The sequence below is a fragment of the Aptenodytes patagonicus genome, chromosome 4, assembly GCF_965638725.1.
Source record: "Aptenodytes patagonicus chromosome 4, bAptPat1.pri.cur, whole genome shotgun sequence".
In the NCBI taxonomy this organism is placed as follows: domain Eukaryota; kingdom Metazoa; phylum Chordata; class Aves; order Sphenisciformes; family Spheniscidae; genus Aptenodytes; species Aptenodytes patagonicus.
Genome location: NC_134952.1, coordinates 1,122,731 through 1,148,872, shown reverse-complemented (window position 1 = coordinate 1,148,872; position 26,142 = coordinate 1,122,731). Strand labels below are relative to the sequence as shown.

The 26,142-nt window shown below is 50.0% G+C and overlaps 2 protein-coding genes across 5 annotated transcripts in view; one reads left to right on the top strand and one right to left on the bottom strand.

Annotated features, from left to right (window-relative positions):
- Nucleotides 1–811: 811 nt before the first annotated feature.
- On the bottom strand, nt 812–3,738 carry SPR (sepiapterin reductase). Its single transcript, XM_076335629.1, has 3 exons — nt 3,408–3,738; nt 2,303–2,593; nt 812–2,149 (listed from the first exon to the last, which is right to left on the bottom strand). The coding sequence occupies exons 1-3, from the start codon at nt 3,736–3,738 to the stop codon at nt 1,959–1,961; spliced, it is 813 nt and encodes a 270-aa protein (XP_076191744.1). The 3' UTR covers nt 812–1,958.
- A 12,800-nt stretch (nt 3,739–16,538) lies between these two features.
- Nucleotides 16,539–26,142, top strand: part of EXOC6B (exocyst complex component 6B) — a 319,252-nt gene continuing 309,648 nt past the window's right edge. For all 4 annotated transcript variants that reach the window (XM_076335628.1, XM_076335627.1, XM_076335626.1 and 1 more), the window contains exon 1: nt 16,539–16,692. In XM_076335628.1, coding sequence (XP_076191743.1) covers nt 16,580–16,692 — 113 coding nt within the window. In that variant the 5' untranslated portion in view covers nt 16,539–16,579. The remainder of the gene's footprint in view (nt 16,693–26,142) is intronic.

Below are 26,142 nucleotides of genomic sequence, written 5' to 3'. Positions count from 1 at the left end.
GATACTCCAAGACGACACACAGAGTTGCCGATACAATCCCAGCCACTGGAGGGTGGTCAGACCTCAACCAAGTACGCAGAGTCCAAAAATAAACCTTTCCCTTGGGTATCCCAGCTTTTAATGTGTCTTATCCCGAAGAGCCCATCTGCATCTCCCACCCAGCTAGTACCAAGTGGTCCCCATGCCCAGGGCAGCCCTGTCCCCCATTACCATCCCAGCTCTTCGTGCAATTTGGGGTTCCTTGAGCCTTTCTGGGAGGGCTTACCTACCTTCAGCCCAGCCCCTGAGAGCCCATGGTCCGAGACACTGTAAGGGAAGGATTTGGGACCCCCAGCTCTGAGCACTGGGGTTATTTTTTGCAGAAAGCCAGATCCCAAAAGAGGATTTCTGCCCAAGAGGGGATGGGACAAGCTCATATGGATACAAGGTGAGGAGATGGGGGATTTTTTAGCAGCAGCAGCAGGTCTGTCCAGGTTTCACAGACCACATTCAACAGCATCAGGTATCAAACCCCAGAGACACAACCCCATTGCCAGTGTAGTGAGCAGCAGAGAGGGTTTGGCCAATAATGAGTTTCACAGGCATAGAGGGAAGATGAAACCAAGCAGCAGTCTAGCTAGAGAGGGGTTTTTTTGAGCTTGACAGGATTAAGTTAACACAGAGTTAATGAGATGACTCAGAGATGGAAGAACAGGACTCCAGGAGGGCACGTGTGGTGCCTTGTTGGATGAAGACAGTGCTTAACCCAGGCTCTCTCCTCCCACCCTCCCAAAAATTTCTCTACTTTTAAAGATGCAGCAGGAGACCCAGACCAGATGTGAAACTTTTAATGACTGTTGATCCAGGTGGACAAAATTTGAAATACGGGGTTGAGATAGAGGACTGCAGGAAGGCCGTCGCCACTGAGCACAGAGAGATACTGGGCATTTCCGCGGCATGCAGGGGATGTCACCGCACTTCAGAGAAGCTCTCCTGCATCAACACACGCTGCACATCAGCTGCTTTCTAGAAGGGCAAGTCTATAAGGGCCTGTGCTTCCTGGGACTTGATGAAAAACTAAGGGTAAACACCCACAAATAATTAAAAGAACAACCCAGGAGGGGCTGAAGCCCCCGATCCAGGCTTGGACCCAGAACCTGCAAACAGGAGCATGGCATGAACTCAGGGCTGTGTCTCAGATGCGCTCTAACCCGCGCTGCACTTGTGCACGGGTTTATGTAAGCTGGTGACCCCAGCCAGGCACCCAAATATTCACATCTCCTCCATGGCCAGCCCCCCCTCCTGGGGATTTATTGCCTTTGTGCCAAAAACATAGGAACAGGCTTTGCTCAATGTCTTAATACACAAATCCTGCATAGAGATGATCCCAGAACTGCAGGAAAGTCTGGACAAGCCATTGGTGACACAGGGGACAGACAGTCAGGCCTCCGGGGTGACAGCCACCTCCTCCAGCCCCGGGAATGGCTCTTTTGCCCTTTGGTGACTTGCTCAGGTGCTGAGCACACAGCTCCCGCAGGGCAAAGGGGACAGACACAGGGACGCTCAGCTCTAACCCTACTGTTGGCTTCTTCGAGACCTTCTGGGGTGGCTTTCTGACCTGGCCTCGCATGCCCCGGCACCCCCTTGGCTCACACACACTCCTGCACAGGAGAGCTTTAAGAAGTCTGCGCCCATTTTCTTGGAAAAGCCACCTCTGCTCCCCCATCCCCACAAGGTGAGAAATCCCCACTCGTGCCGGCAGGTGCCCGGGAGGGCTCAACGGCTACAGCACAGCAAAGCAGTAACTTCCCCCCATCCCCATCGGGGCACCAGGAGCATTGATAAGGCACCCAGAGGTCTTCTCTTGAAAGCTGCGCAGCACCCAGGACTCAAACAAGGTCACCAAACACGCTGGAGGCACCCAAGACGCGGCTCAGCAGAAAGCAAAGCAGGAAGGCAAAGGTGGAGGTGAGAGTAACTCAGATGTCGTAGAAATCCACGTGGGCGCCGGAGCGGAAGGTGTTCTCCTCCAGGAGATTCACCAGCTTCTGGGCTGACACGGTGCAGTCTATCAGCTGCCTGCTCTCCTGCAGGCTTTGGAAATACTGACGCATCTCAGGGTCTCCGGTCTTAGTCCGGGCCAAGAGCTGCATGTCCGTGTCCAGCGGCCCTGGGGAAAGAGCAAAAGAAAAAAAAAAAAATCACATCAGGAGAAAGCAAAATCTGGGGCTCATTTTCCCTCTGTACCTGGCTTGGCTGCAAGAATCTTTTATCCACAAAGCCAGGAGAAAATTAATAGCAATTAATGAGCTTCCCTCCTCACCCGGGGCGTAGTTGAGCACACGGACATCAGGCTCCTCGAGCGCCAGCACCTGGAACATCATGTCCCGGGAAGCCTTCCCGCTGCAGTACAGCGCCCAGTTCTTGAAGGGCTTCACGGCACAGAGCGAGGAGATGTTCACCACCGTCCTGCTCGAGCCAGGCCGCTTTCCGAAGGCTTGCAGGGCGGTGGAGGTGAGGCAAAGCGCCGAGGTGACATTGAAGGCAAAGTAGCTGTTGATCTCATCTGGGTCGGTGAGATCGAGGAAGGATTTGGAGATGTCTCCCAGGGAGCCTAGGAAGGAAGGACACATGATTTAAGAGTAGTTAAAGATGGGTTCAACAACGCAGCAGATCCCTTTTGCTCCTGCATTTCCACATACAACACTATTACAGACAAAAGCGAGCAGCTTTGCTGGCCCAACCTCTAGCAGGGTCTCACAGCAGAGCGAGGAGCTCAGCACGGCCCAGCTCTGCTCATCGCTTTCGGGTCACTCGCTGAACCAACAGCGGTGACACGGGACACGGACCTGCCCTGCCAATCCTCTGCCAAAACACACAGCTCCCAACCTCCAGCCTGAAGCACAACGTCCCCACGGGCCACCACGTGCTCTCCTGCATGTCCCTCTTTCGGAACCAAGTCAGTAAGAGACCTATTACCTACTGGTAACGCACGGTCTTATTTACAGCGATAACGGGTGGAAAAAAGGCACTAAAGCCAACAGACATTAAAGATTGCAAGCGAAGCCCCCACAGGCAGGGCTAGAAGTTTCTCTGAAGGAAGGCAGGAGGGTGCAGGAGGGCAGCCAGCTGCCCTATGCCACGAGTAACGGGTACACGTCGGGATAAAACCTTGGGAGCGGCAAAGCACCGCGGTTCTGCACCACGTCCCGGCAGCGAACCGCTCCTGGGCTGCCCTCCAAAGTCATTAGCTTAATGAGATCCGGACAGGGCGAAATCCCTGCTGCTCGGTTGGGTTATTTACCGGCACCCAAAGCACCGATCAAGCCACGGCTCAGCCGGTGCAGAACCCAGGAGGGGCCCGTGGTGCCCCGGGGAGGCGGAGGGCAGCGAGCCCCGGGGCGCGGGGCGGGGGGTCGCGTTGTTACCGGCGTTGTTGACGAGGATCAGGCGGCCGGGCGGGGCGGCGGGCAGCACCTCCCGCAGGGCAGCGATCGCCCGCCGCAGCCCCTGCTCGCAGCCCAGGTCGGCGGCCACGCACTCCACCCGCAGCCCGGTGCCGCTCCCCCGCAGCTCGGCCGCCAGCTCGGCCAGCGGCGCCGCCGAGCGCGCCAGCAGCAGCAGCACCGAGCCCTCGCCGAGCCGCGGAGCCAGCAGCCGCGCCAGGCTGCGCCCGAAGCCGCGGGAGGCGCCGGTCAGCACGCAGGCGGCCGCGCCCCAGCGCCCGGGCCCGGTCCCGGGCCCCGGTCCCGGCTCCATCCCGGCCCCGAGCGGAGGGGGGCGTGGCAGCTCGCCTCCCCACGTGACCCGCCCATTCATTTTTCCCTCCCCTACCTCTTCGTGAACGGCCCGCTCCGAACGCGCCGGCACCGCCGCCGGCTCCGATTGGTCGCCGCCGTCGCCTCGGCCCGCTGACGCGCGTCGTGTGGGCGTGGCCAGAGCGGCGCGCCCCCCCCCCGTCCCCCGTCCCCCCCGTCCCCCCCCTCCGGCCGCTCGGCGGGGGCGCCGCCTCCCCGGGGGAGCAGCGGGCCGGGGCCGGGGCCGGGGGCCCCGCGGAGCGCCGGGCCCTGCCTGGCCGAAGCGCCGCTGCGTTTGGGTTTCTCTCCAGTACGTTGCTTTTCAAAGCATTTTTCAATAGATTTTAAAAAGACATTCTTTCCCCATACATCTTTCCCAGCGCGGAGGTAAATCTACACCCCCCCCCCCCCCCCCGGGACCGCCCCGGCCTTGGCGCTTTGCCGCCTGCCGCCGCCGCAGCTTTCCTCTTGGGCCGCAGGCGAACAAAGCCTTTGCACGCCTTTCTCCCCCGCGATCACCGTTTCTGGCACTCGCCGCCGGTTGTTTATTAGGTAGGGAAAGCGCTGTCAGATCCCAGAGTGTCCTAAACCCCTTTTTTAAAAAGAAATAACCTTTGCGCACGAAGATGCAGACGACTTTCAAAAAGTTGTTGGTTTTTTTTTTTTTCTGCAAGGGGTACCTGGTTTGTGTGGAATTAGCTGGCAGCCGGGCTTGGTTTCCCGGCCGTTAAATCCCGAGGACAGGTGGCCCCCGCGGTGCGTGAGCAGGTAACGAAGCGGAGTTTCACTCTATTAAAAGCGGTCGCAGGCTGGGCTGAAACCCTCCAGCGTTCTAATAAAGCATTAAAAATTCATGGTATGGCAAAAACCCAAGAGTGATATTTGTTTTGCTAAAGCAAATCTTACACATTCAGTAAAATTAAGATCATCAGCAAAAAAATAAGACAGCAAACGTCTATTTTTTTCACAAGTAGCTTCTTGATGGCAGAACTTGCTTTAGTGACTGCCAGTTCCCCCCTTCCCATTTTGGCAGCTCCGATCTCCTGCATCCATCACACTTCTTGCCCCGGTTTCCAGCCTGACATTGCACCCTGTCCCGCGTAGTTGTGCTCAAAGCAAAACTGGGGCAGCTGGAAATGACCTTCATTTTGCTGGACTTTTCCTCCCGGCAAACCGTATCTTCCATCTGACCTGTTACCAGGCTGCACCGAAGGGTCTAGATGTAGGAGCGAGCGTCTGGGAAGCCGGGTTTTTTTAGCTGATAGAAGTTGCTTGTGCTAATAGTCACTAAAAATAAAAAATCAGAGGGAGGGAACTGGTGACCAAACCAGCCCAGAGCTGGAACCGGAGGGCAGAGCTGCAGAGAAATTATAAATCTGTGAGATAACCTCCTTGATGTCTCATTCTCTCCTTTGTGCTCCTCGGGAAGCAAACAGGCTTGTGCCAAGGACGCACCTTGCACTGTGCAAATTTAGGCAAATTGAGGATGATGTGATGTATCTTTTTGGCTCCTTGTCACTGCAGCCTCAGCAAAATGATTTCCCGTCCTCACGGTGCTGCTTTTGCACAGCTGACCTGTGACACCACGTAAGCTCCTGACGTGCTCGAGCCCTGCTACAGCCGCCTGTAGATAAAGAACAAAAACTCATTAATTTTTCTCTCGCCGCCCGCTCCTCGGGGAAGCCCCGCTGCTGTGTTTGCTGTTCTGGCTCAGACACGTCATTTAGCGAGGCCAGACACTGCGCTTTGCTGGCGTGGGTGTCTGCCGCGACCTTGGGCGGGTGGACTTGTTATCTGTGACTTCTTCCTCTGCTTCATCAGTGCCAATAACATCCCTTCTTCAGCTGCTGCACCCACATATTGTCCTTGCTTTGCAGCAAAATCCCAGCCCTATCACTGATGGGGAACTTGTATTTTGGTGTAAATCTAATAATTTTGTACGTCCGGGTCCAGCTGCTGCGAGGGGAGATGTGCGGGGGGCAGAGGGAGCAGAAGGACATCGGCATTCCCCATCCCGGGAGGGCAAACCCCACCCGGCGGGTGTTACAAAAATTCACAGCTGGCCCGTGCCGACCAAGCAGAGAGGCTGGGACACAAACTACAAGAGCAAATATTTATTCATGCTGGGGCATGAGGTGTCCCAGCCAAATTGAGGCACCCCAAATGTGGTTTTACAGGGGGTTCTTAGACCCTTCAAGCATTCAGGTACAACACGATTTGACTAATCACTAACACCCCCCCCCCCCCAATTATTAATCATAGTAAAACTTTGCAAAGCAACTCTAGTTTTGCAGCATTCTTGCTGCTCGTCTATTGACCCAGGTGTCCCTGGAGTCGGTCGGGCTGGAGTTACTGATCGATGATGCCAGACGATGCTGGGAGGGTTTCAGAGATGTGCCGGAGGGGCTGGGATGCTGGTGTTTGCTTGGTTGTCCCGGGGTATCTTTTAGCCTTCACGGACAGCTCTAAGCTTCCAAGAAGCAAAGTCCGCCTCTCCAGGGCTGGGCTGTCCTTTAGTTTTACGTAAGCATGAACAATACCAAAGTCTCCAGTAAAATTCCACTACCTCATTACAGTACAGTGTATAATGTGAACTAATACATATTAACAAAGTTAATGCACTTTCGTACTATAAAGACTGGTTGAGATAATAGTTAGGGAAGGGAATTTTCATAACCCATGAGAGCTGTGAAATAGCCCCGTCAGATCAGCTCTCTTTTCATACCCTGGGTTGCTTTTTAAGTCAGTCATTTTGAGGATTCGTTGAATGTCACTTTATGCCGCCAAGGGCATCTCCTGACCTCAGGTGGGTGGCTCGTGGGGTAACATGCTGTGCGCTGAAAGCACGAGAAGGAGAAAATTAGCTGGCAGCCGGGCTAAGAAGAAGAAGAAAACAAGAAGAAGAAGAAAACAGGAAGATTCTGACCCATCAGCAAAACCCGATTTATGACCAAATTTGCTAAGACTGTATCCAAGACATATTCCTCTGTCGCCTGATGGACACAGTGCGTGGCGGAGACCCTCCGTAAGCGGCTTGGTGAGGGTGAGCGTGATGTTAGGAGCTCTGCTTGCGCAGTTACAGAGGTTAAACTTCATTCTCTGGTGTTTCTGTGTTCTTACACCCGATGCTCTCTGGCTCCCGTGACAGCAGCTTGCTTCTTCCACTGGATTTTAACTCGACACTATCATGCTGACAGTGACTATTTCACTTTTCTTGGAGAATATTAAATCCTAAGCATCACTCAGCAATTTCAGAGCCTGCTGCAGTCTCACGTTTTATCTGTTCAAGGACAGGAAGGTACCAGCACTCTTCTTATTCTTCCTCCAACCACCCTGGAAGTGCTGCTGCCAGAGCACCTCTGGGAGGAGAGGAGATGGTTTGAGGGAAGGGAAGGGAACTGCAGGTAGGGTGGCATCAGGAGAGCTGGACTAAGGGCCAAATCCATTAAAGGATGTAGATACTGCCTTGGCATTCTTTTTATTTTTTTTCTTTTTTCTTTTTTCTTTTTCTTTTTCTTTTTCTTTTTCTTTTTCTATTTCTATTTTTATTTTTATTTTTTCTTTTTCTTTTTCTTTTTCTTTTTCTTTTTCTTTTTCTTTTTCTTTTTCTTTTTCTTTTTCTTTTTCTTTTTCTATTTCTATTTTTATTTTTCTTTTTCTATTTCTATTTTTCTTTTTCTTTTTCTTTTTTCTTTTTCTTTTTCTTTTTCTTTTTCTTTTTCTTTTTCTTTTTCTTTTTCTTTTTCTTTTTCTATTTCTATTTCTATTTTTATTTTTATTTTTTCTTTTTCTTTTTCTTTTTCTTTTTCTTTTTCTTTTCCTTTTCCTTTTCCTTTTCCTTTTTCTTTTTCTTTTTCGTTCTCTTTCTCTTTATCTTTTTCTTTCTCTTTCTCTTTCTCTTTCTCTTTCTTTCTCTTTTTCTATTTTTCTTTTTCTTTTTCTTTCTCTTTTTCTTTCTCTTTCTCTTTCTTTCTCTTTCTCTTTCTCTTTCTCTTTCTCTTTCTCTTTCTCTTTCTCTTTCTCTTTCTCTTTCTCTTTCTCTTTCTCTTTCTCTTTCTCTTTCTCTTTCTCTTTTTCTCTTTTTCTTTTTCTTTCCTTTTTCTCTTTCTTTCTCTTTTTTTCCTTTTTCTTCTCTTTCTCTTTCTCTTTCACTTTCTCTTTTTCTTTTTCTACTGCTGATTTTTTCCTGGCTGACTTTTTATATTTGTGGTTTTTTGCAACTTGCTAGTTCCTCCCCTCATCCACCTGTGTAGGACCACAGGGATAGTATGTGGTCCTCCCATACACCCTGTGTAGGACCACAGGAATAGTTCACAAAAAAAAAAGTTTCCCCACGGAAGAAGGACTCCAGAAATGGCAGCTGCAAAAATTAAATTAATATTGGAAAAGGCCATGGAGCAGAATACAATTTTAGTGCAATTGCTAGGAACCAGTGCATTTTGGTTGGACTGCTCTGGAGCTCTCTCAAGAGAATATGTTTTAAAACATAAATGCTTGCTCTTGGCTGGGGATTTGAATAGTACATCAACAAATACAATATAAAAGCATCTGATGCATGGAATAAGGAAGAATGGGAAGGGCTGTACATTGTAGAAAGGTCATCACCGGGTTTTCAGAAGTGATGTAAGTTGGGCTGGGAAGGTGGTGGAGCTGGGAAAGCCCTTGAAGATGTTGTGCAGGTGTGACTGAACTACAGGGACACCTTCCCTAGTTAGGGAAAGGCTTTGCCTGAGCAGCGTCGGGTGAACGTGGGGGAAGCCACATGTGACTGGTGGAGCTGGTCTAGGGGGGATTTTTTCCCCTGAGCAGTATGAGCATCATCTCACCCCTGGGTGAGCATGTAGGTGTTGGAGAATGAGCAGGTTGTCACAGACCCTCCTGGGGCAGCGGGAGCTGCTCAGCCGGGGTCTCAGCCTGCATGCCGGGACCACGATCTGGCAGCAGGAGGGTTTGAACTCTTTCCAGGATGTTGGTCGGGAAGATGAACAGAGATGAACCAGCGAGAGCAATGGTCATTCTCCTAAAAAATGGAAGATGCTCTGCTTCCCTCCCACCCCGTGCAGAGTGGGGACGCTCGGCCCTCAGCACCATCCTAGTCCCCTTAGAGATTTGCTCCTGCTGCACAGCTCTGTTGGTGATGTGGACAGACCCCGTCGCACTCTCCTGTGCCGGGACGACACAGTGCAGGCACCTCTTCACCTTCACGAAGCAGAAGGCAGATGAAGCTGGATCCAGAAGAGCGAGCATCACGAAATCACACACACCACGAAAGCTCCGGCTCTTCATCCATCAGCGTTAGTGCTTCCCTTGCAGCTCAGGCTGTAGTTGAGAGAACCAGCGCTAGGTGTCAGAGGCATTTAAAATCTGGAGGGAGCTGCGGGCAAGCCCTGAGCCCGGGGACCCCGGGGAGGACAGCAAGGGGGCTGGGGGCTTTGCTCCTGGGCAGCGCAGTGCAGGGAGAGGGAGAGTCACTGGTACAAGCCAGCGGAGAAGCACCAGGGGAGTAAATTTCTCTTGGCGGTGCTGATTTTAAATATCTACTGGCGTATTACCAGAATTGCCCAAATTATCCATCATTTGAGATCGTACCTATTGGATTTATCCGGAGAAGTCACCTGAGCCGCTTTTTCATTGTGGCACGGATCCTGTTGGCACTGGGCTATTGTGCATGTGTTTGCAATGCTCTCAGAAGCTTCTGATGGGTATCACAGGGCTCCCACAAATCCAGGGGAAGGCAGGAGGGCTTCCAGGGGGGAAAACCCACCCCGCGCGCTGCAGAGGCGGTGGGAACGCCGTGGAGCAGGTACTCCCGAGCAGCAGCTGCCGTAACACTGCCAGGGCTCACACGTGTTGGAGAGGAAGCGCTAAATTCCTTCTGCAAAGGACTGTTAACAATAGCTTTCAGGAAGAGCCCTGGGTATTTCTGCCCGGCGTTACCACCCAAGAAGGGCAGAGCTCGAAGCCATAGAAGGTGGCCCTGGCTGTAGTCATCGTTGCCATGACTACCCACGGGCAGCTGGAAGGGAGGACTGTGGTTTCGCTCCTGAGCTCTGCTTGTTGTTTTTAGCAGCCCAAAGGCCACCCCAACTGTGGGATCTCATGATGTTCGGCAGCTAATTGTGTGACCTCCTAAGGACAAGATGCCTCGGATGCCAGCAGATGGCTTGCTCCATACAGCGGGGCTGCTATCTGGCTGGGTTTCACGGCAGCGAGGATAATGAGGATGGGCTGAGCAGCACAGCAGGAACCCCGCTCCTGCAGCTATCCATGATGAGAAGGGGAGCGTGCAGAGAGGCAATCTCCCCTTGTTACGGGCTAGGAGGCAGGGTCTCCCTCCTACTCATAAATGATGATCCCTTCTGCTGCTGTCATGGGTGAGCCACGCAGCCTCAAGCTGCGGCAGAGAGCAGAACTCAACCCTCGCAATGGTGCTAACCACTTCCTGACGTACGTGGGATGGAAATGTATCATGCACCGCTCAAGCCTAAGGGTGAATGTGTTTGTCCTTCTGCTTTTAAACAAAGACAGGGAGACCAGCCCTTTCCTTCACTGCAATGCTCCCTGCCTGCACGGGCTTCCCAGGTTCAGCCAAACAGTCCAGAGCTAAGGAGCAGCACCGAACCTCAAGTGGGGATCCACCTCTTTGGCCTTCAGATCCTGTCTAGATGAAGCTATCCCATGCCATGCTGGTGGGTTTTGGCAGGACTTTAGAAATCACGGTATATCTTGCCAAAAGATCTTCACCCCGGCATTGCCACCAGAGATCCCCGTCCCTGTATTTAATTAAACCAGAAACTCGGATTTGAAAAATCCTCCATAAAGGTTGAAAGCCAGAACTCCGTGGCTTGAAGTCCATCTCACCACTGTTTCAGTCTGTCCGAGCTATTAATTTCCTGTATTCAGAAAAAAAGATATAATAAAATGCACGAGAAAACAAGTCATGATTAGAAGCGTCAAGGTATATCCCAAGCAGGGATTTGGGGAACAGCATGGTAATATCAGAGAGGCTTAAACATGTATTTCAGTCTTGGCCAGAAGTGTAAAGCAGAACAGGATTTTAAGCACAGTGGCTGGAAAACGGGGATTTATCCTCTGTAAATATGTTGTGGAAGACTGGATTATCTTGTGGTTACCGATACGTGCAGATGAATGCACCCGGGGGCAATAAACCATGCAGAGCCAGGTCTAGGCGAGGGCACCTGCCTGAGGCAGGACTGCGCTGAGAGCAGCACGACCACGGTGCAATCACCGTACCGAGTCTCTGGCAAGCCAGGCTGGCTGCTGCTGCTGCTGTGGGTGGCATCAAAGTGTGTGGGATGGTGGCAATCAGTGCAGAGGGAGCTGTGGCCCTTCTCAGAAGCGGCAGCTGCTGACAGCGCTTCTCCCACCCTCCACACAACCAGGAGCAGCCAGCCCGGCTCCCGGTGGCTCCTCGCTTCCTCCGCCTCTCCATCCCAGCTGCAGACCTTTCCCCTTCTCCCCACGAAAGGGCAGCCAAGCCCTGAGCTCTCCCCGCTGGCAAGGGCAAGATTGCATTTCATGGGCACACGAGGGGGTGCTTGCAGTTGGCACCGCGTGGCAAAATGTGGAAGGTGGCTGAAGGAGGGGGGGATAAATGAAATGCAGGGATTTATTTATTCCCCTGGGGTTGAAGCGGAGGGTGCTAAAGGTCAGCCTTGAAGAAGGAAACTGGGCTGCTGCACACCCAGAGCAAACAGGACCGGCTGACTTGTGTGCTTAGTCAGCACCCGCGGCATTCTTGTTGCTTTAGAAATACTGTGCGCCTTTCCTTGTCCAGCTTCAAGCGATTGGGTAGGAGAAAGCAAACGCCGAGGATACCCAGCCTGGCTGAGAGCGGGGTTATGGCCAAAGGGGTTTGGTGAAGGCAGAGGGGAGAGGTGGGGAGCAGGCAGAGGCTGGGAATGCAGGAGGAGAGTGTGGAGGCAACTACAGGGGCTCCAGGACTCCAGTCCACACCGCAGAAGAAGGGACCTGCCCAGAGAGGTTGCTCGAGATTATCTAAGCGTCTGACGACACGGGGGACGAGTCCCCCAGGTCCCTGCAGGAGGCCGGTCTTCCAGGTCAACAGCATCTGGCCTTGTTTGTTCCTTTCTTTCTCCTTGTAATTCCTGGATCTGTTTGCCGGCCCCCTCATTTCGTTGTGAAATGTTTTCCTGAATGACACTGGTGAGACCAAATACAAGAGTAGCTTGGCATCGTGCCCGCCTGTCGTTATTTGAATATAGGTGCGGTCAGAAGAGCATGGAGGCAACTGGAAGGGAAAAAGCCAGCAGCGAGAGGGGGGAGCGGGTAAGGAAGCAGAGAAGCCAGGAGATGTTGAAATCAGTTCAGCGCAGTAACAGCATGAAATGAAAAAACAAAATAAGCACGATAAGAAAGAGATTGTTAAGGTTAAAAAAAAAAAAAAGTGTGAAAGAAATTCTGATGGTGGCATCGCTCTAGTGAAATGGCAGAATTACAACGGGTCGTGAATTTGGGAAGATCCCAGGTGACACAGTAATTTGTAGACAGTGATGATTTTTCATTTCAGCAGTGACGGAGCGACCGAGCAGTTGCAGACAGAGGCAGACTGTCGAACCAGCAGCCCCAGGCAACCTGCACACAAGGCTACGTAAAGGCTGCTCAAGGTTTCTGACCTGTTACATTGATTTTTTTGGGAAGTTTTGGAACTCTAGGGAAGTTCTGGAGGACTGGAAAACACTAGTGAGAGGTCAGTAATTAAAAGGGAGAGTTTTTAAAGCTCCATCAGGCTGTTGTCAGTGCCATAAAAAACAATTATATGGAACTTCATTAGTAGGAAACTCAGGGAACACAAAAGAGTTAACGTCAGCCAGCACAGTTTTAAGGGAAATAGAATCTGTCAGGCAAACTCAATATCATTTTTCAATGAGATTATGAGCTGGTAATAGACGTCTTTGATGCATTTGTGTTGGTACTGCACGATGATTTGATTAATAAATTAGAACAATACAAATTCAGCATGCTTATGTCAGTGACTGGTAAGAATAAATAAACTTCTTGTGGACAGGCTTTCAAATGGTACAAAGTTCGTGTGGCAGCAAATAATAAGGGCAAGTCCCAGCCTGCTCAGTAAGCCAGACACAAGCAATGAGTATTCATGTGAAGGTGACCAAATGCCATGTGTCCAGGGACAAAGAATGTAGCTTTTCTTACAGAATGGAAAATTTTATCCCGAACGGCAGTGACCTGAAAAGAATTGAAGGTGACGGTGGGTAATCAGCTGGACATCAGCCTCGGTGTGACCCTGTGGCCAGCGGGACTGGCTAATGGTACCCACGATGGTACCAACACAATGTTGAAGAGGAGCAGATGGGTTCTATTCCCTGTGTGCTTGTTACTAGAGCCACTGCTCTGTCCACTTCTGGCACCCACAGACTAGGAAAAATCTTGAAATACTGTCGTTTTTGCAAAAGAACTGCATAAATGAGTAAATTACTGGAAAAGGTGCCTTAGGGTGAAAGGCTCCAAGAAATGAATCTGTTCAGCTGATCAAAGAAGAGGTCGGTTGATCCCAGACCTCAGGCCCATAGATGGACACCAAAAACTTGATCACAGCAGACTTTCGTCTCTACCAGGCAAAGGTAAAAAGAGATCTGTGGTTGAAATCTGAAGTCGGAGGCCGGGCGGGATTTTCTATGGCATCAAAACCAGCCCTAAGTTTTCCTCTTAAAAATATGCTCAGGTTTCACCATAGCTTTAGAAGCCAATTGACGCATGGAAAATCTATGGTTGGTGCTCCTTAGAAGGTCCTCCTACGAGGTAACAATATCCCTCTCCCTCCCCATTTGACGTGAATATTTACAAATCTATGGCAATGTTTTTGGTGCTTTTCTCCCCATGAGAAAAATGTGATGCTTTGGTGGAAATTTAAAAAAAAAATATTTATTTTTATTCCATTCAAACCCAAACATTTCTTTTTAGACAGGCTGTTACAGCACCCCTAGCATCTTCCCATGTTGCTCTGTGGAGGTTAACACTCTGCTTTTCTCCAGGACGTGGTCTTGCTGGCTGAGTCACACCATGCGCCAGGCACTGGGCTCCTCTTCTTGCTGAAGCACTACCTTACGGTGTTGAAAACAGCGGTCCTCATTCTTTCTGCTGGTGCAGGAGAGTGAGACTAAAGTAAGACTAAAGTCAATGTCAGAATTTGATGACTACTTGATTTCTAAGTTCCCATCTCCGTGCTCAACCCCTTGTACTGTCATCTAGTGGACTAAGCAGTGTCCTCATACCAGAGAAAACTAGACCCTGTTTCTGAGATCCTTATTTGTGATAACACCATTGCCTAACCGAGCATTCAGAACTGAACCTGGCATCGGTGTCATTCATGGCAGCTCTCATCCTGTAATTAAAACCATTAAGGGTTGTTGCCAGCCACTCACTCTTTGCCCACTGGTGTTTAATCCTGTTTCTAAAGCTCGGTGAAGACAACGCAATACTTACCACTGACTTCAGGAATATTGGCTCAGTCCCCAACAGCACAAGCCCCTGCTAATTTGAACTAAAACAGTAATCTTCTTAGCTGCTAACAGCGGTAGATGGTGGTATCTACAGATTTACACCGGAGCTGGGTATGTATCACACACCGAGCAGCGCATTATATATTTCCTGTAGCCACAGGTAGCTCATCTCAACGGTCTGAAGTCCAAAGCAGTTTAAATCACAAACGATCTGCTCCTTGCAGTAGCCGTCATGGTGTTTTGCCACGGGGGATTGCCCCTGTAAGCTGCGGTGCTGGCAGCACCAGCCTTCTGCCATGGATGCCCCGGCTCGCCTGCAGCACCAGCCTCTGCAGAGCAGCCGTCGGAGGCAGGCACAAAATGCACAGTGCTTCCCCCCGATACAGCTCCCGACCCAGCCCTGGGGGAAGGCAGCGCCAGGCTGCTGGGCTCAGAAATCGCCCTGCTATTTATATCTGCTTTCCTTCCACCGCTGACGTGTCTCTCTGCTTCTTGGTCCTCGGAAAGCTTCTGCCGGATCTCCATGGTGACTGCCGTCGGAAGACAGATTTCCTCGCTGGTGTTAACACATCCAAAGCGACATCCATCTGGTCTCGCGTGACACCGTGTTTGGCAACCGTAGGCATGATGTGCAAGAGCTGGTGAACTTCATGTGAACTAACAAAGTTTTTGCCAGGCTCTCCTTGCCGCTCCTGCATTGTTCCAGTCATGGTGCATTGTGTTTTGGGAAGTTCTTTTATCCCCTTCTCATTTAATTAAGTGATGATACAGGGATATTCAGACCAGCAGCTTTCAACCTTAGCAAGCAGTGGTGAGGGAAGCCAGAGGCGTGCTCATACAATTAGTGTAGTTTATTTATCTCAGAAGATGAAATGACAAAAGCGAATGCAGAAACCCTCGGTGGTATGCATAGCCTGGTCTCGGTCCTGCTCTTTATCCCCACCGTGCCTCTGGCAGAGTGTGGGATCTCCATGCAAGGGCAGCTCCACCGCACCGGACAACCTGTGGCTGGGAATAGGACCCTTCCAGCGTCGTTTTCACAACACAGAGTAATAACAATAATAACCAGCTGCTTCCAAAGGAGGGAGCCGCACCGAGAGCTGCAGCGTTAAACCTCAAGGAGGCCTTGACATCCAAGGATGTTTCTGGGAGCGGGTGGTGTTTTTTGGAGGAAGCTCTGCCGTGTCCTTGGGCAAAGACGTCTCTTGGGTTGTGCAGCTCGGGGGGGGACGCATTGCAGCTCAGCAGCTGGGGGGACATTTTAGGATCAAGCTGTTCGGTGTCAGCGGGGAGCTTTCTTTGGGACCACAGCCAATGGCACCTTTTCAGGGTGGGGGTGACATTGTTTACGGGGCTGAGGGACAGGATGGGGCAGGAGGACCAGAGGTTCATCTGTCATGGGGCAGGGAGATGCCTCCACTCAGGGTGGTGACACAGGTTCATTCCTGCTGGGACCTGCCCTCATGGTGAGTGACAACAGTGTCACTGCCATGGGGCTGTGTACCCTCATGGTGGGTGTCATGGCCACGGGGCTGTGTCCCCTCACAGGGGATATCGTTGCCATGGGGCTGTGTGCCTTCACAAGGGAGAACACGGTATCCCTGCCATGGGGCTGTGTCCCCTCACAGGGGAGAACACGGGGTCCCTGCCATGGGGCTGTGTCTCCTCACGGGGAATGTCGTTGCCACGTGGCTGTGTCCCCTCACAGGGGAGAACACGAGGTCCCTGCCATGGGGCTGTGTCCCCTCACAGGGCATCTCGTTGCTATGGGGCTGTGTCCCCTCACAGGGGAGAACACGAGGTCCCTGCCATGGGGCTGTGTCCCCTCACGGGAGATCTCGTTGCCATGGGGCTGTGTCCCCTCACAGGGGAGAACACGGGGTCCCTGCCATAGGGCTGTGCCCCTCCGGGAGATGGGGCAGCCACGGGACTGCGTCCCCTCGGGGGGAGGTCGGCAGCCGCTGCCACGGCGGACACCTCCCCTCCGGGCAGCGGGGACGACAGGCGGCGCCCCCCCGCCCCGCTGTCTCCCCTCCCGCGGCACGGGGCCGATGACACGGCCTCCGGGGGACCGCTCCCCGCCGCCGGGCCCTCCCCGCCCCTCGGCTGCCGGGCGTGTCGCAGCGCCGGCGCAGGCCGCGGCGGCGCCCCCCGCCCGCCCGCACTACATTTCCCGGCGTGCCGGGCGCGGCGGGGCCGGGCCGGGCCGGGCCGCGCGGAGCGGAGCGGAGCGGGCGGCCCCGGCGCTGGTGCTGCCCGGGGCGGGGAGGGCCGGGCCGGCAGGTGGGTCGGCGCAGCCCCATGGAGCGGGGGAAGATGGCGGAGCTGGAGAGCCTGGAGACGGCGGCGGAGCATGAGCGGATCCTGCGGGAGATCGAGAGCACCGACACGGCCTGCATCGGCCCCACGCTCAGGTGCGGCCGGGGCGGGGCGGGGCGGTGGGAGCCGGGGCGGCCAGCCTGGGCGGGGGCCTCGGGCAGGCTTCGCCTTGCCAGCCCCCTCCCCAGAAACTGTGAAGAAATGAGGAAATTTTAATCGTTGTTGTTTTTTAATAGTCGTCTCTGAGAAGCGCCCGCTGCCCCCTGGCTTCCCCCTGCCTGGCTCCCCGCCGGACCGGGCTGCCCGGGCGGTGGAAGCGCCGTGAGGGGCGAGCCTCGGCCTGCGCCCGGCCCCCGGCTCCGTGCCCTTGTCCTGGGCCGGGGTCGCGGGGTGGCTTCTCCTGCCTGGCTGTGGTGTCAGCTCCCGCGGCGGGCTCTGCCCCACCGGCTTAAACTCCTGCTCGGGGCCTGCCCCCCAGGAGCCCCTCCGGGAGCTCTCGGGGTGCCCGCAGCCCGCTGTCGCCTTCCCCGATGGGGTGCTGGTAAAGAGGGGAAAGGAGGGCGTTTTTCTGCCCTTAGCCCGGAATCTGTCAGTTATTCTTGTCAACCGTTGCCCGCCCTTTTTGTTGATTTGTGTTCATTTCGCAAAAACCATGGCTAATTGTGAAGCCGTGGGTATGGGTACAATTACCATCCTGACGATGATATGAATTAATGCCTCTGTTTGCTTAATGGATCCTTTGTTCTCCTATTAAGCATCTTTTCCCAGTGGTTCTTGCAGTATCCTTCAGCTGGGAGAACCCGTTGCTTCATCTGCGTTAACTGCCGAGCTCTCCTCCTGCCCGAGGAGTGCAGATGGATAGAGCTGCGTGCCCAGGAGTGCTGCCCGTTCCCTTTTCCTTTTCTTTTCGATCCTCTATGCGAGTCTGGGTCTGGTGTTTCAGCCGTTTAGGTATTTCTTTGTGATGCTGGTTAGGATTTTGCAGTGGTGGCTTCTGCTGGTTGTTAATCTGAAAGGTGCTGGTAGCTGGCTGTTTAACTGAAGCCTGTTTCTAATGAGAAATCACCTGCTTTTTTTAAAAACATGATATTGTAGATAAATTGTGCACATCTAAGACCTGTTCTTGCTAGCCAGACTGTGCACGGTTAGCATTGCTGTCCTGGTAGAAGCTACGTAATGGATTTGGCAAACTGAGACCCCTCATCCCTCCTTCCCCCTCTTTAAAGTGAAACAGAAGTTCCCCAAGGAAGTTCGTGTCAAAACCAAAATGCATTATTTGCAACGGTGAGCACAAGCGTGCGTGTTATCCTCTGGAAGGTTGACGGTACGAGTGGGTAGAGAATATTTCTAGCTCATTGTAACCAAATTGATCAGGCCGAGAGGTGGGGAAAGGTGGAGGCGCATTATCAGAAATACTTGGCTTTGAGATCTAAATAGTTGCATTATTGGAAACTTAAATTCGGTGCTAAGCTCTGCTGCTTTTCGTGGCGAGGGAAATATGGTGCCCTTTCACGGGGCAGCGCAATTGGTTTCACCTTCCTCTTTCAGCTGCTCTGCATCAGCCCAGGAGCTGCTGAACTGGAAATCACAGTGCCAGGTGGGAGCGTTTGGGTATAAACAGGACTGGAGCCTCCCGTCCCACCCCCTCCACAATAGCCCTTCATTTCTTTTCGATATTTAAGTTTTACAGACTCATGGTTTTAAATGACTCACGTGGCTGTCTTTAAAAAGAAATGGATTTAAGCTGTTTGACTTGCAGTGATACTGCAGCGCGGGCACAAAATTAAAATGGGAAAGCTTTTCATTTGTGGAGCAATGGAGCACTGGATTTATCTTGCTACAGGGTTGCCCGTTTCTTTAGGTTTTTTGCCTTTTTGCGGTTTTCTTTCTGAAGTTCTGAAACCTTTAAAGGTAAACTGAATGGTAGGAGATGATGAGAATTAGATTTATTAACAAAACTGAAAAAACTGGTTCGAATGTCTGGGAACTGCCAGAATGAAGAGTGTGGGTGTTTTTTTTCCATTTCATAGAACTAAGTGCAGTTGATCTTGTTTCTTAGTATTAAGGTTTAGATGAGGAGTTGGGCTTAATGTCCATCTTTGCATACCCACAGAAGAAACACTAACAAGCATCTGGGGCAAACAAAGGTTTGTGCTTTGCTAGCATTAACTGTTGGAGTACAGTGGTACTTCATCAGGAGTGTTATTGACGATATAAGCGTAAGCAATACCTGCTCCAAGGATTTTTAGAGTTGAAGCTGGACCAGCTCAGGGTAAACATGATGTGCTGCAGAGTCCGGGAAAGAGAATGATGGAAACTTTCAAGAAAAAAAAAAAAAAGGTGACTCACTTCTTGTAGGCATCATGGAAGAAATGTGTCTTCAGGAGCCAGGCTGGCTTCACTTCTAGGAACAGCAGTCCCAAAGTGCGGTTCAGAAATAGGCTGGACTGCCGGGCTCTTGCTGCTGGTGGGGGCTTGTTTGCAGAATTGCCCTTTTATCAGTTTCTGACTCGGCAGAGTGAGATATTGCGACTGCAGCTGCTCTGTGTTGTCCTGGCGTGTAGCGCTCAAGGCTGAACTGTTATTATCAGAGGGTGATGGAGGGGTTAAGATGTTAAATTTAAGGTCCAACTAATTCATCTGTCTGGGTGGGTTTGTGTCCCACCCATCAGGGAGAGCGTTTGCTGTTAGAAAAATAGCAAGTGTAGTAATTCTTGCCCTGGGGCAGGGGAAGGACGAGATGCCTTCTTGAAGTCCCTTCCAGCCCTATTTTTCTGCTCTGTTCTTGCTGTGATTCTGGGAGTCAGCAGCATGGGCCGGGACTCCATTGTGCTGGGCGCTGTGCAGATGTGGGACGAAGCCTGCCCCTCCTCAAGGAGAGGAATTTCATTCTGAATATAAAACGGGAGACGAGGGCGTGTGAGGAAGCGTTGCAACAGCCTTGATCTGTGTGATGAGCTGTGCCAGTCTCATGTCTTGCTACGCCGGTGGCTCCGATGCCACCAAGGTCTCTTCTCTCTTTCTTTTTTTTTTCTCTTTTTTTTACCTGACAGTGAATGTCATTGTGTTTGCAGGAGGACACTGAGCGAGTTCAGTGAGTCTTTGTGGGGATCCCCTCGAGCCTGCGATGTTCCTGGAATCAAAATAATCCACTTCAGGATGCCTTTCCTGCTATTCAACCTCTACTAATTATATCCATTGCTCCTAATTCCACTTCCTTCTGCTGTTCTAATTCCTCTTTTTTTCTCTCGTGTTACGCTTCTTGATTTTGCAGAGTATTTTTGGATCCCCTCTGTATCTAGGCTTCTAAGAATCACTCGATTCTGCAGGTTCAGATAACCTTCTAGGGGAAAAGAAACTCTTTCTTGCTTAAAACCACCTCTTGACGAAGCTGTGACACCCGAGTGCTCTAATTTTTATTACGCTCAATTGACTGATCAAGTTTGTTGCTCTTTGAGCTTTCTGTCCACTTCAGCTGTGGGTGGTTTTTTTTTTTTTAGTGATGGGAAGCTAGCGATGGATCATAATATTCTAGCTGCAGTCACTGTAAGCGAGGATGCTTGCTTCTCTGCTGGGATGTCTCTGTGGTTTCTACTCAAACTTACTCTTTGAGAACAGGGTAGCCCCTCACTCTGCAAGCTCATACAGCGTTTGCTGAGTACTCGTCCTGAAATATCTCACTGTTACTTTTGATATGTAGAGATTACTTTATTGCACAGCTGAGGCTGTCTTGCTTTCTTCTGTGATTCTCTTATGGTCTCCCTTTATTTTAACTTCTCCCTGGCCCTGTGTTTTGTGCTGTACTCCCAGATTATAAATGACTGACTCAAACTGGTACGGAATAAAGGCAGGAGAAACAGTGAGATTATCTTGCATGAAACCCCATAAATGTGGGCTGTGTAACTTCACCCACTTTTCCCTGTGCTCAGCCTGTCATCTAAAGATGAGGCTGTGTGATTATCTGAATTGCTAATCATTTAAAAAACTTCTTGGTTTCAGCCTGCGGATGTTTTGCTGTCCTTTCCCATGCTCCTCTGCAGTGTCCTTTAACACCTGGTGTCTCACGGTTAAAATACAGGCTTGTATTTTTCAAGTCACTTCTTCTTTACAGCTTGAGCACTGCAAGTCTATCACTCTTGAAAACCCTTTTCTTCCTGCATTTGCAGCTTCTTGAAATTGGTGAAGGATTTTTAAACAGCATTTGATAAATTAAAAAAGCCCTGTCTGGCCACATAGGTGTAGTTACAGTATTCTTGCTGTCTCCTCACTGCTTAGAGGCATCTATACTGTAGTAGTCTCCTGCTTGTACACTGAGAGATCTGAGCAGCTCTCTTTTCCTCAGCGTTGTAACAGGAGTTGTTACTTAATGCGGAGTTACTTTCTTGGGGGCACGGTTGTTCATAGCTATGGATCATGCTCCTCATTGCTACCTCTGTACCTTCACGCTTGGTTCTCCTGCAGTGCGAGTTGCTGGGAAGGATCAAGATTTCCAAGCGATTGTTCTCTACGGCTGCCTGATTTCATGGCTTGTTATTCTGCCAGCTTTTGTGTCATCTGCAAATTATATCATCAGTCTTTTTTTTTTTTTTTTTAGGTATATATTTGCTTTCTAGATTGTTCCTTAGTGGTTGAGATTTTATCAGTTATGTTGGGACTAGTACTTACCTGTGCCCCTTTAGAAAACTGAGAAATGTTGTATCTCAGACAGCGATTAATCATCCAGTCTGTGCTTTTATGTAGAACTATATTTTTAATAGGAGTTTCATATCTGTCTGCTAATTATGTGTGTTCAGAGAGATTACAATGTTGTTTAACCCAAGAATGAAATTAAGCATACTTGATAGGGTAGCATTTCTACTAAGCAGCTCTTGCCTGAGATTAAAGTAGGGCTGTAATTAAGCTCTATTCCCTAAATCCTTTATCAACTCTTCCATGACCGTGTCTGGGATTAGTGTTGCTCTGGCTGTCCTGGAACTACCTGGCCGACCCATTTACCATACTGGCAGCGTGCCGTGTTCATCCCCTGCCTGTAACCTCCCCTGTGCCCAGGTTCACCTTAAACAGTGGAGCCAGAAGTCCTCAACTGCGCTTTTTTTTTTTTTTTTTTTTTTTTAGGATTCTGGGTCTTCTGGCTTAAATGCTTGACAAATAATGTTCTCATTTGGGACTAATGGATATAACTAACCTCATCTCCCATAGGGACATCACCTTAGGTCCTTCTTGGTACCCCCAGGCTCGGGCTGGCTGTATGGGGGTAGCATTGAGACACCTGAGTGGATGTGTGGGAGCCAGAGGTGCTGTTGCTGCGGCCCATTTTGCTGACATTGTTTGGTGCTACCTCGGGTCCAGGCTGGAGCAATGCGACAGTGCAAATAGCAGCAGCTTGTCTGAGATCCTGACTCCCGAGCTGGTACTGATGACCTGGAAGGGGGATGTTCTTTGGTTTATTTTCTTCTATAGCTTCAAATGGAGCTGAGCTGGAACTATTGCAGCCCTGTTCCTGTGTCATTTGGGTTTCTGGTGCTGAACTTGGAAAACTGAGGCTTTGCTCTTAGACATAAACTTATGGATGGGGTCCAGCAGGTGCTGGGGCTCTTGCTTAGCCCCTCTGAGCTCCCCAGTATCTCCTTAGCTGAAAGCTGCAGCATTAGTACGAGCCCTGTGGTAAACCTGCTTGGAAAAGGGATCTGGATGGAAAAATAACCCAGGTAAAAAATGTTTTGCTTTAATACAGCTCTGCTTCAACATGTTTTGCTGTGTGGTAGCACAAATACTGTTTCCAGCCCGGGGAGGAGGTTGTGTGGGGATGGGAGCAAGGGACTTGGTGATGGTAAAAGTCAAGATTGAGTCTTGCTAGATTTATAAAAGCTCAATGAGTTTGTCCAAGCAGACACTAACCTGCTGTGTCATTCCTAATCCATAGTCGTGGGCACTGACGCTGGCTGGGTCAAGCTGCCTGCGGTTACGTGCACGTTGCTTCTCATGGCTGGGGCTATTGGGTATATTTTGATGGGCCAGTACTGGCTTAAGCAGTTTCCCCATCTTTCATTTGCTCCTCCCAAACGTTGGTGTGGCACAGCATTCATGTGGGTGCTGAAACACAACCCTCCCCTTTCCCACCTTATTTGAGTTATTTTTTTCAGCTGGATCAGTTCGCCCCCACTTCATCTTGGGCTCGTTTTGTGGCTTCCCAGTGTCTAGACTGGCACAAGGGATTTGGTGGCAGGGTACCGGGTCTGGGGGCCAGCTGTGCTATTAGACATCTAATGTCCATGAACTTGGACGTGTCCTTCTTGCACGAGCTACTTGCAATTCCCCCACTTGGTAAGAAGACTTTTTTACTTTGTTGGGGAGTGTAAGTGGTTTACGGTGGGTCGGATGAGCGTGGAAACCATGACACAGTAAGGAGCAGGAGCAGCAGTTTGAGTCTTCTGGGTTGGGTGTTAAGAGTGAAGGCTGGCCAAGCTGGTCCTAATCTTTGCTCCAGTGGGTGAGATGAGGATAATGGTCTGCGTTACAGATGTGAAGCGAAAAGTAATGACAGTCGTCTGGCTTAACAGCTTCCCTATTTGTATTTCGGAGTGGAGGAGCGAAGATGCTACAGTGTCCTTCTGATCACTCTTGGGACTACCTTTACTGGTGGTAGGGGGCTGCGATTGCTGCGGTTTGTCCTTCAGCTGAGCCTGCCTTGGGTGAGGAGAGGGGAAGGAGACCCTGGATCAGCTTTGGGATGAAGTGGACCTTCTCTTACATGTGCTGGGGCTGGCTAAGAAGTGCCTCTTCAAGGTCCCAGGCACAGTAAGAATTGAAGAGCATTTGAAAATCATACACAGTATCTGTAAAAATCCCCTGAGGCTGAATACTGTGAGAACGTGCGTGTAACGGAGCTAAAACTATACTGAGTTGTTGTCCTGACTTTGCACCCTTTAGCTGCGCTGTGTGCCACGGTTTGCCTTGGCTCCACGAGTCCCATCTCTACAAATCCCATCCCTTGCTTTACCTACAGTAATTCGTGAAATGCCGACTGTCAGCAAAGCAATGCCATGAAGAAATAGCGCAGACCCTCTAGACGCTAACTGTTGGCCACAGAGCTTGCTCAGGAAGCTGCTTGTAACAACTGTAAATTGTCTGCTAATAAAAGCCTCACAGGATCTTTTGAAGCATCTTTCAGCCCATTCTCCTGCCACCCAGACAAGGAAACTGCAATCTCCTGAAAATGAGTCTGGGCTTCTGTTCATATGTGCATAATTAAGCGTCTTTTAAAAGACAGTTCATTGCAATGCTGCTTGAATTATATTAGCATTCCCTTCTGGTCAGGCTGATGCTGTTCAGCTCCAAGTTTTCTGTCATGCAGAAAAAAGTATCAGCAACTGCTCCTGTGAAATAATCTGGTACCAGCATTAATGGTTTATCGGGAGACCGACTGGTCTGGCTTAAGGTGTGGAGCATCAGCAATCTGCCTGGAGGTATGCTTTACTTAATTATCTCAAGTTTTATGGATACCTTCTCATTTGCAGTGCTAAGGTTCTGCAAACAACTTTGGGATGGTGGATCCTTGTAATTCATATAACCCTTTTTATTTCAGTCTGCACCGTGATACAGTCTGAAGGGAACAGCTTGCAAGAATGTACCGCTCAATTATTTATAGCTTGTATTTTCTTGGTTTTTCTTGCGGAAGTACGTTCCTTTCTGGAATTTAATGAATCACTGTCAAAGGACAGATTATCAAATGCCTGTTCCTATTCTGTAGGATGTGCTCGTGTGTCTGGGCTCTCAGTAGCTCACTGAATTTATTTTCCTGCTTACCTCCAAGCACCTCGTCTGAGATAGCAGTACGTGATAGCAGCATTGTGAGGTAGTAAGCTAAAAGGGGATATTTCCCTTGAATCTTTAGGGAAAGGCTGCTCTACTAATCCATCTTGGTGTCTTCTGGAGTTGTCACTGCGTACTTCATCTCGAGCTGGCAGCTGAGCTCAGCTTTAGAGCTCTCTGTGGTCCTGCCTATAGAGGATTGCACAAAAGTAGTAGCTTGGGGACTCGGTTGATTGCCGCTGTGTAGGCAGGGTCCTGTGGCATTTAAGTCTACTTAGACTGTCCTTTCTGTCATGCTCTTTCTGATTCCGCTTTTAGTGGTTTGAAGGATTTTTGTCTTTTTCTAAAAATAAATAAATAAATTGGCCATTTAGTCCATGGCTGCAGAAGCCTAATAATACTGACTTTCTGAATCTTTTTCGCAAAGGAGAGCAAACACAACCTTTGAGAAAAAACTGAAATGACTGGGATTGCTTAATCTAGAGAAGACAAGACGAGCACACAATTCATCTTCAGATGCAGAGTAGACTGTTGAGAACATGAAGAAAAGCTCTTCTTTCATGACTGTGCACAGGCTGGGATCTGGACTACAATTGCAGCAGTGGGGATTTAGGATAGATGCAAGGAAGTACTTTCTAACTAATAGCTGAGAAAATAATGAAAATCTTCATACTGGTTGCATCAAAAGCTTTTCTTCATCGTCCTGTCTCTGAGGGTATTAAGGAGTGGCTGCTTATCAAATGAGATACAGAGCAAATACAGATACATGCTTCTAGTGTCTTGCAGTCTGCACTTCGGAGTCTTTTGGCACAGTTTGTACCAGCATTTCTCTGTTCAAGAGCTTCCCGTGGATCTTTTCGACTGTCTCATCAACATTTTAGTCTGCTGGTGCTCTTGCATTGAAACATTTTACGGTGATGGGTTCTGCAGTTTAATTGTGCATTGTGTATTCCTTTAGGGTTTAAAATTGGTGTGGTTTTGCTTTTTTTTTTTTTTTTTTTTGCTAGGACAAGGTCTAGGCTGTCACAAAGGATTACGAGAAATAGTAAGTCAGTCATATTTTTTTTTGCCTTCCAAGCTGAAGGTTCTTAATCGATTCATTCTATTCTCCTGCTAAAGCTGTTTTGAATTGCTCATTATCCCTGTTGCTTTTCTTGGTATCTTTTCTCATGCAACTATCACCTTTTTGCGATGATGCTGGAAAGGTCAGAGCTGCACATAGTGATCAAGATGCAGGTTCACGTCTTGAGATGTGTGAAGTGGCACAGTGATGTTTTCTGCTTTGCTTTCTCTTCTTTTTCTTGCAGACTCTTGTGGTCTGAGCCAACACTTCTGACAATATAGCCACAATATTGCTGGCATCTCTCTTCCTTAGTGGTGGCAGTTAATTTGGAGCCCCTTGCTGTTGGTGTATTATAAAGGCTTTGTCCCCCGTTCCTCCCCCGCAAGTGTACTGCTTTACGCTGCTGGCACAGAGCTTTAGTTGTCATTTTGTCACCTGATACTCGGTGCTGTAAGAACCTTTGCAGCTTTTTGCATTGGAGTTAATCCAACTGAATAGTTCTGTGTCCTCTGCAAAATGTCATCTTGATGTTCATCCCCTTCTCTAAACCACTGTTAAACACATTGCACTAGAGAAACATCAACCGTCTATTTTTTTTCCTTTGAATTTTCACAATGCTTTTAACACTCAAATGCATTAGGTTGACCAGATCCCCCTTGTTAACAAGTCT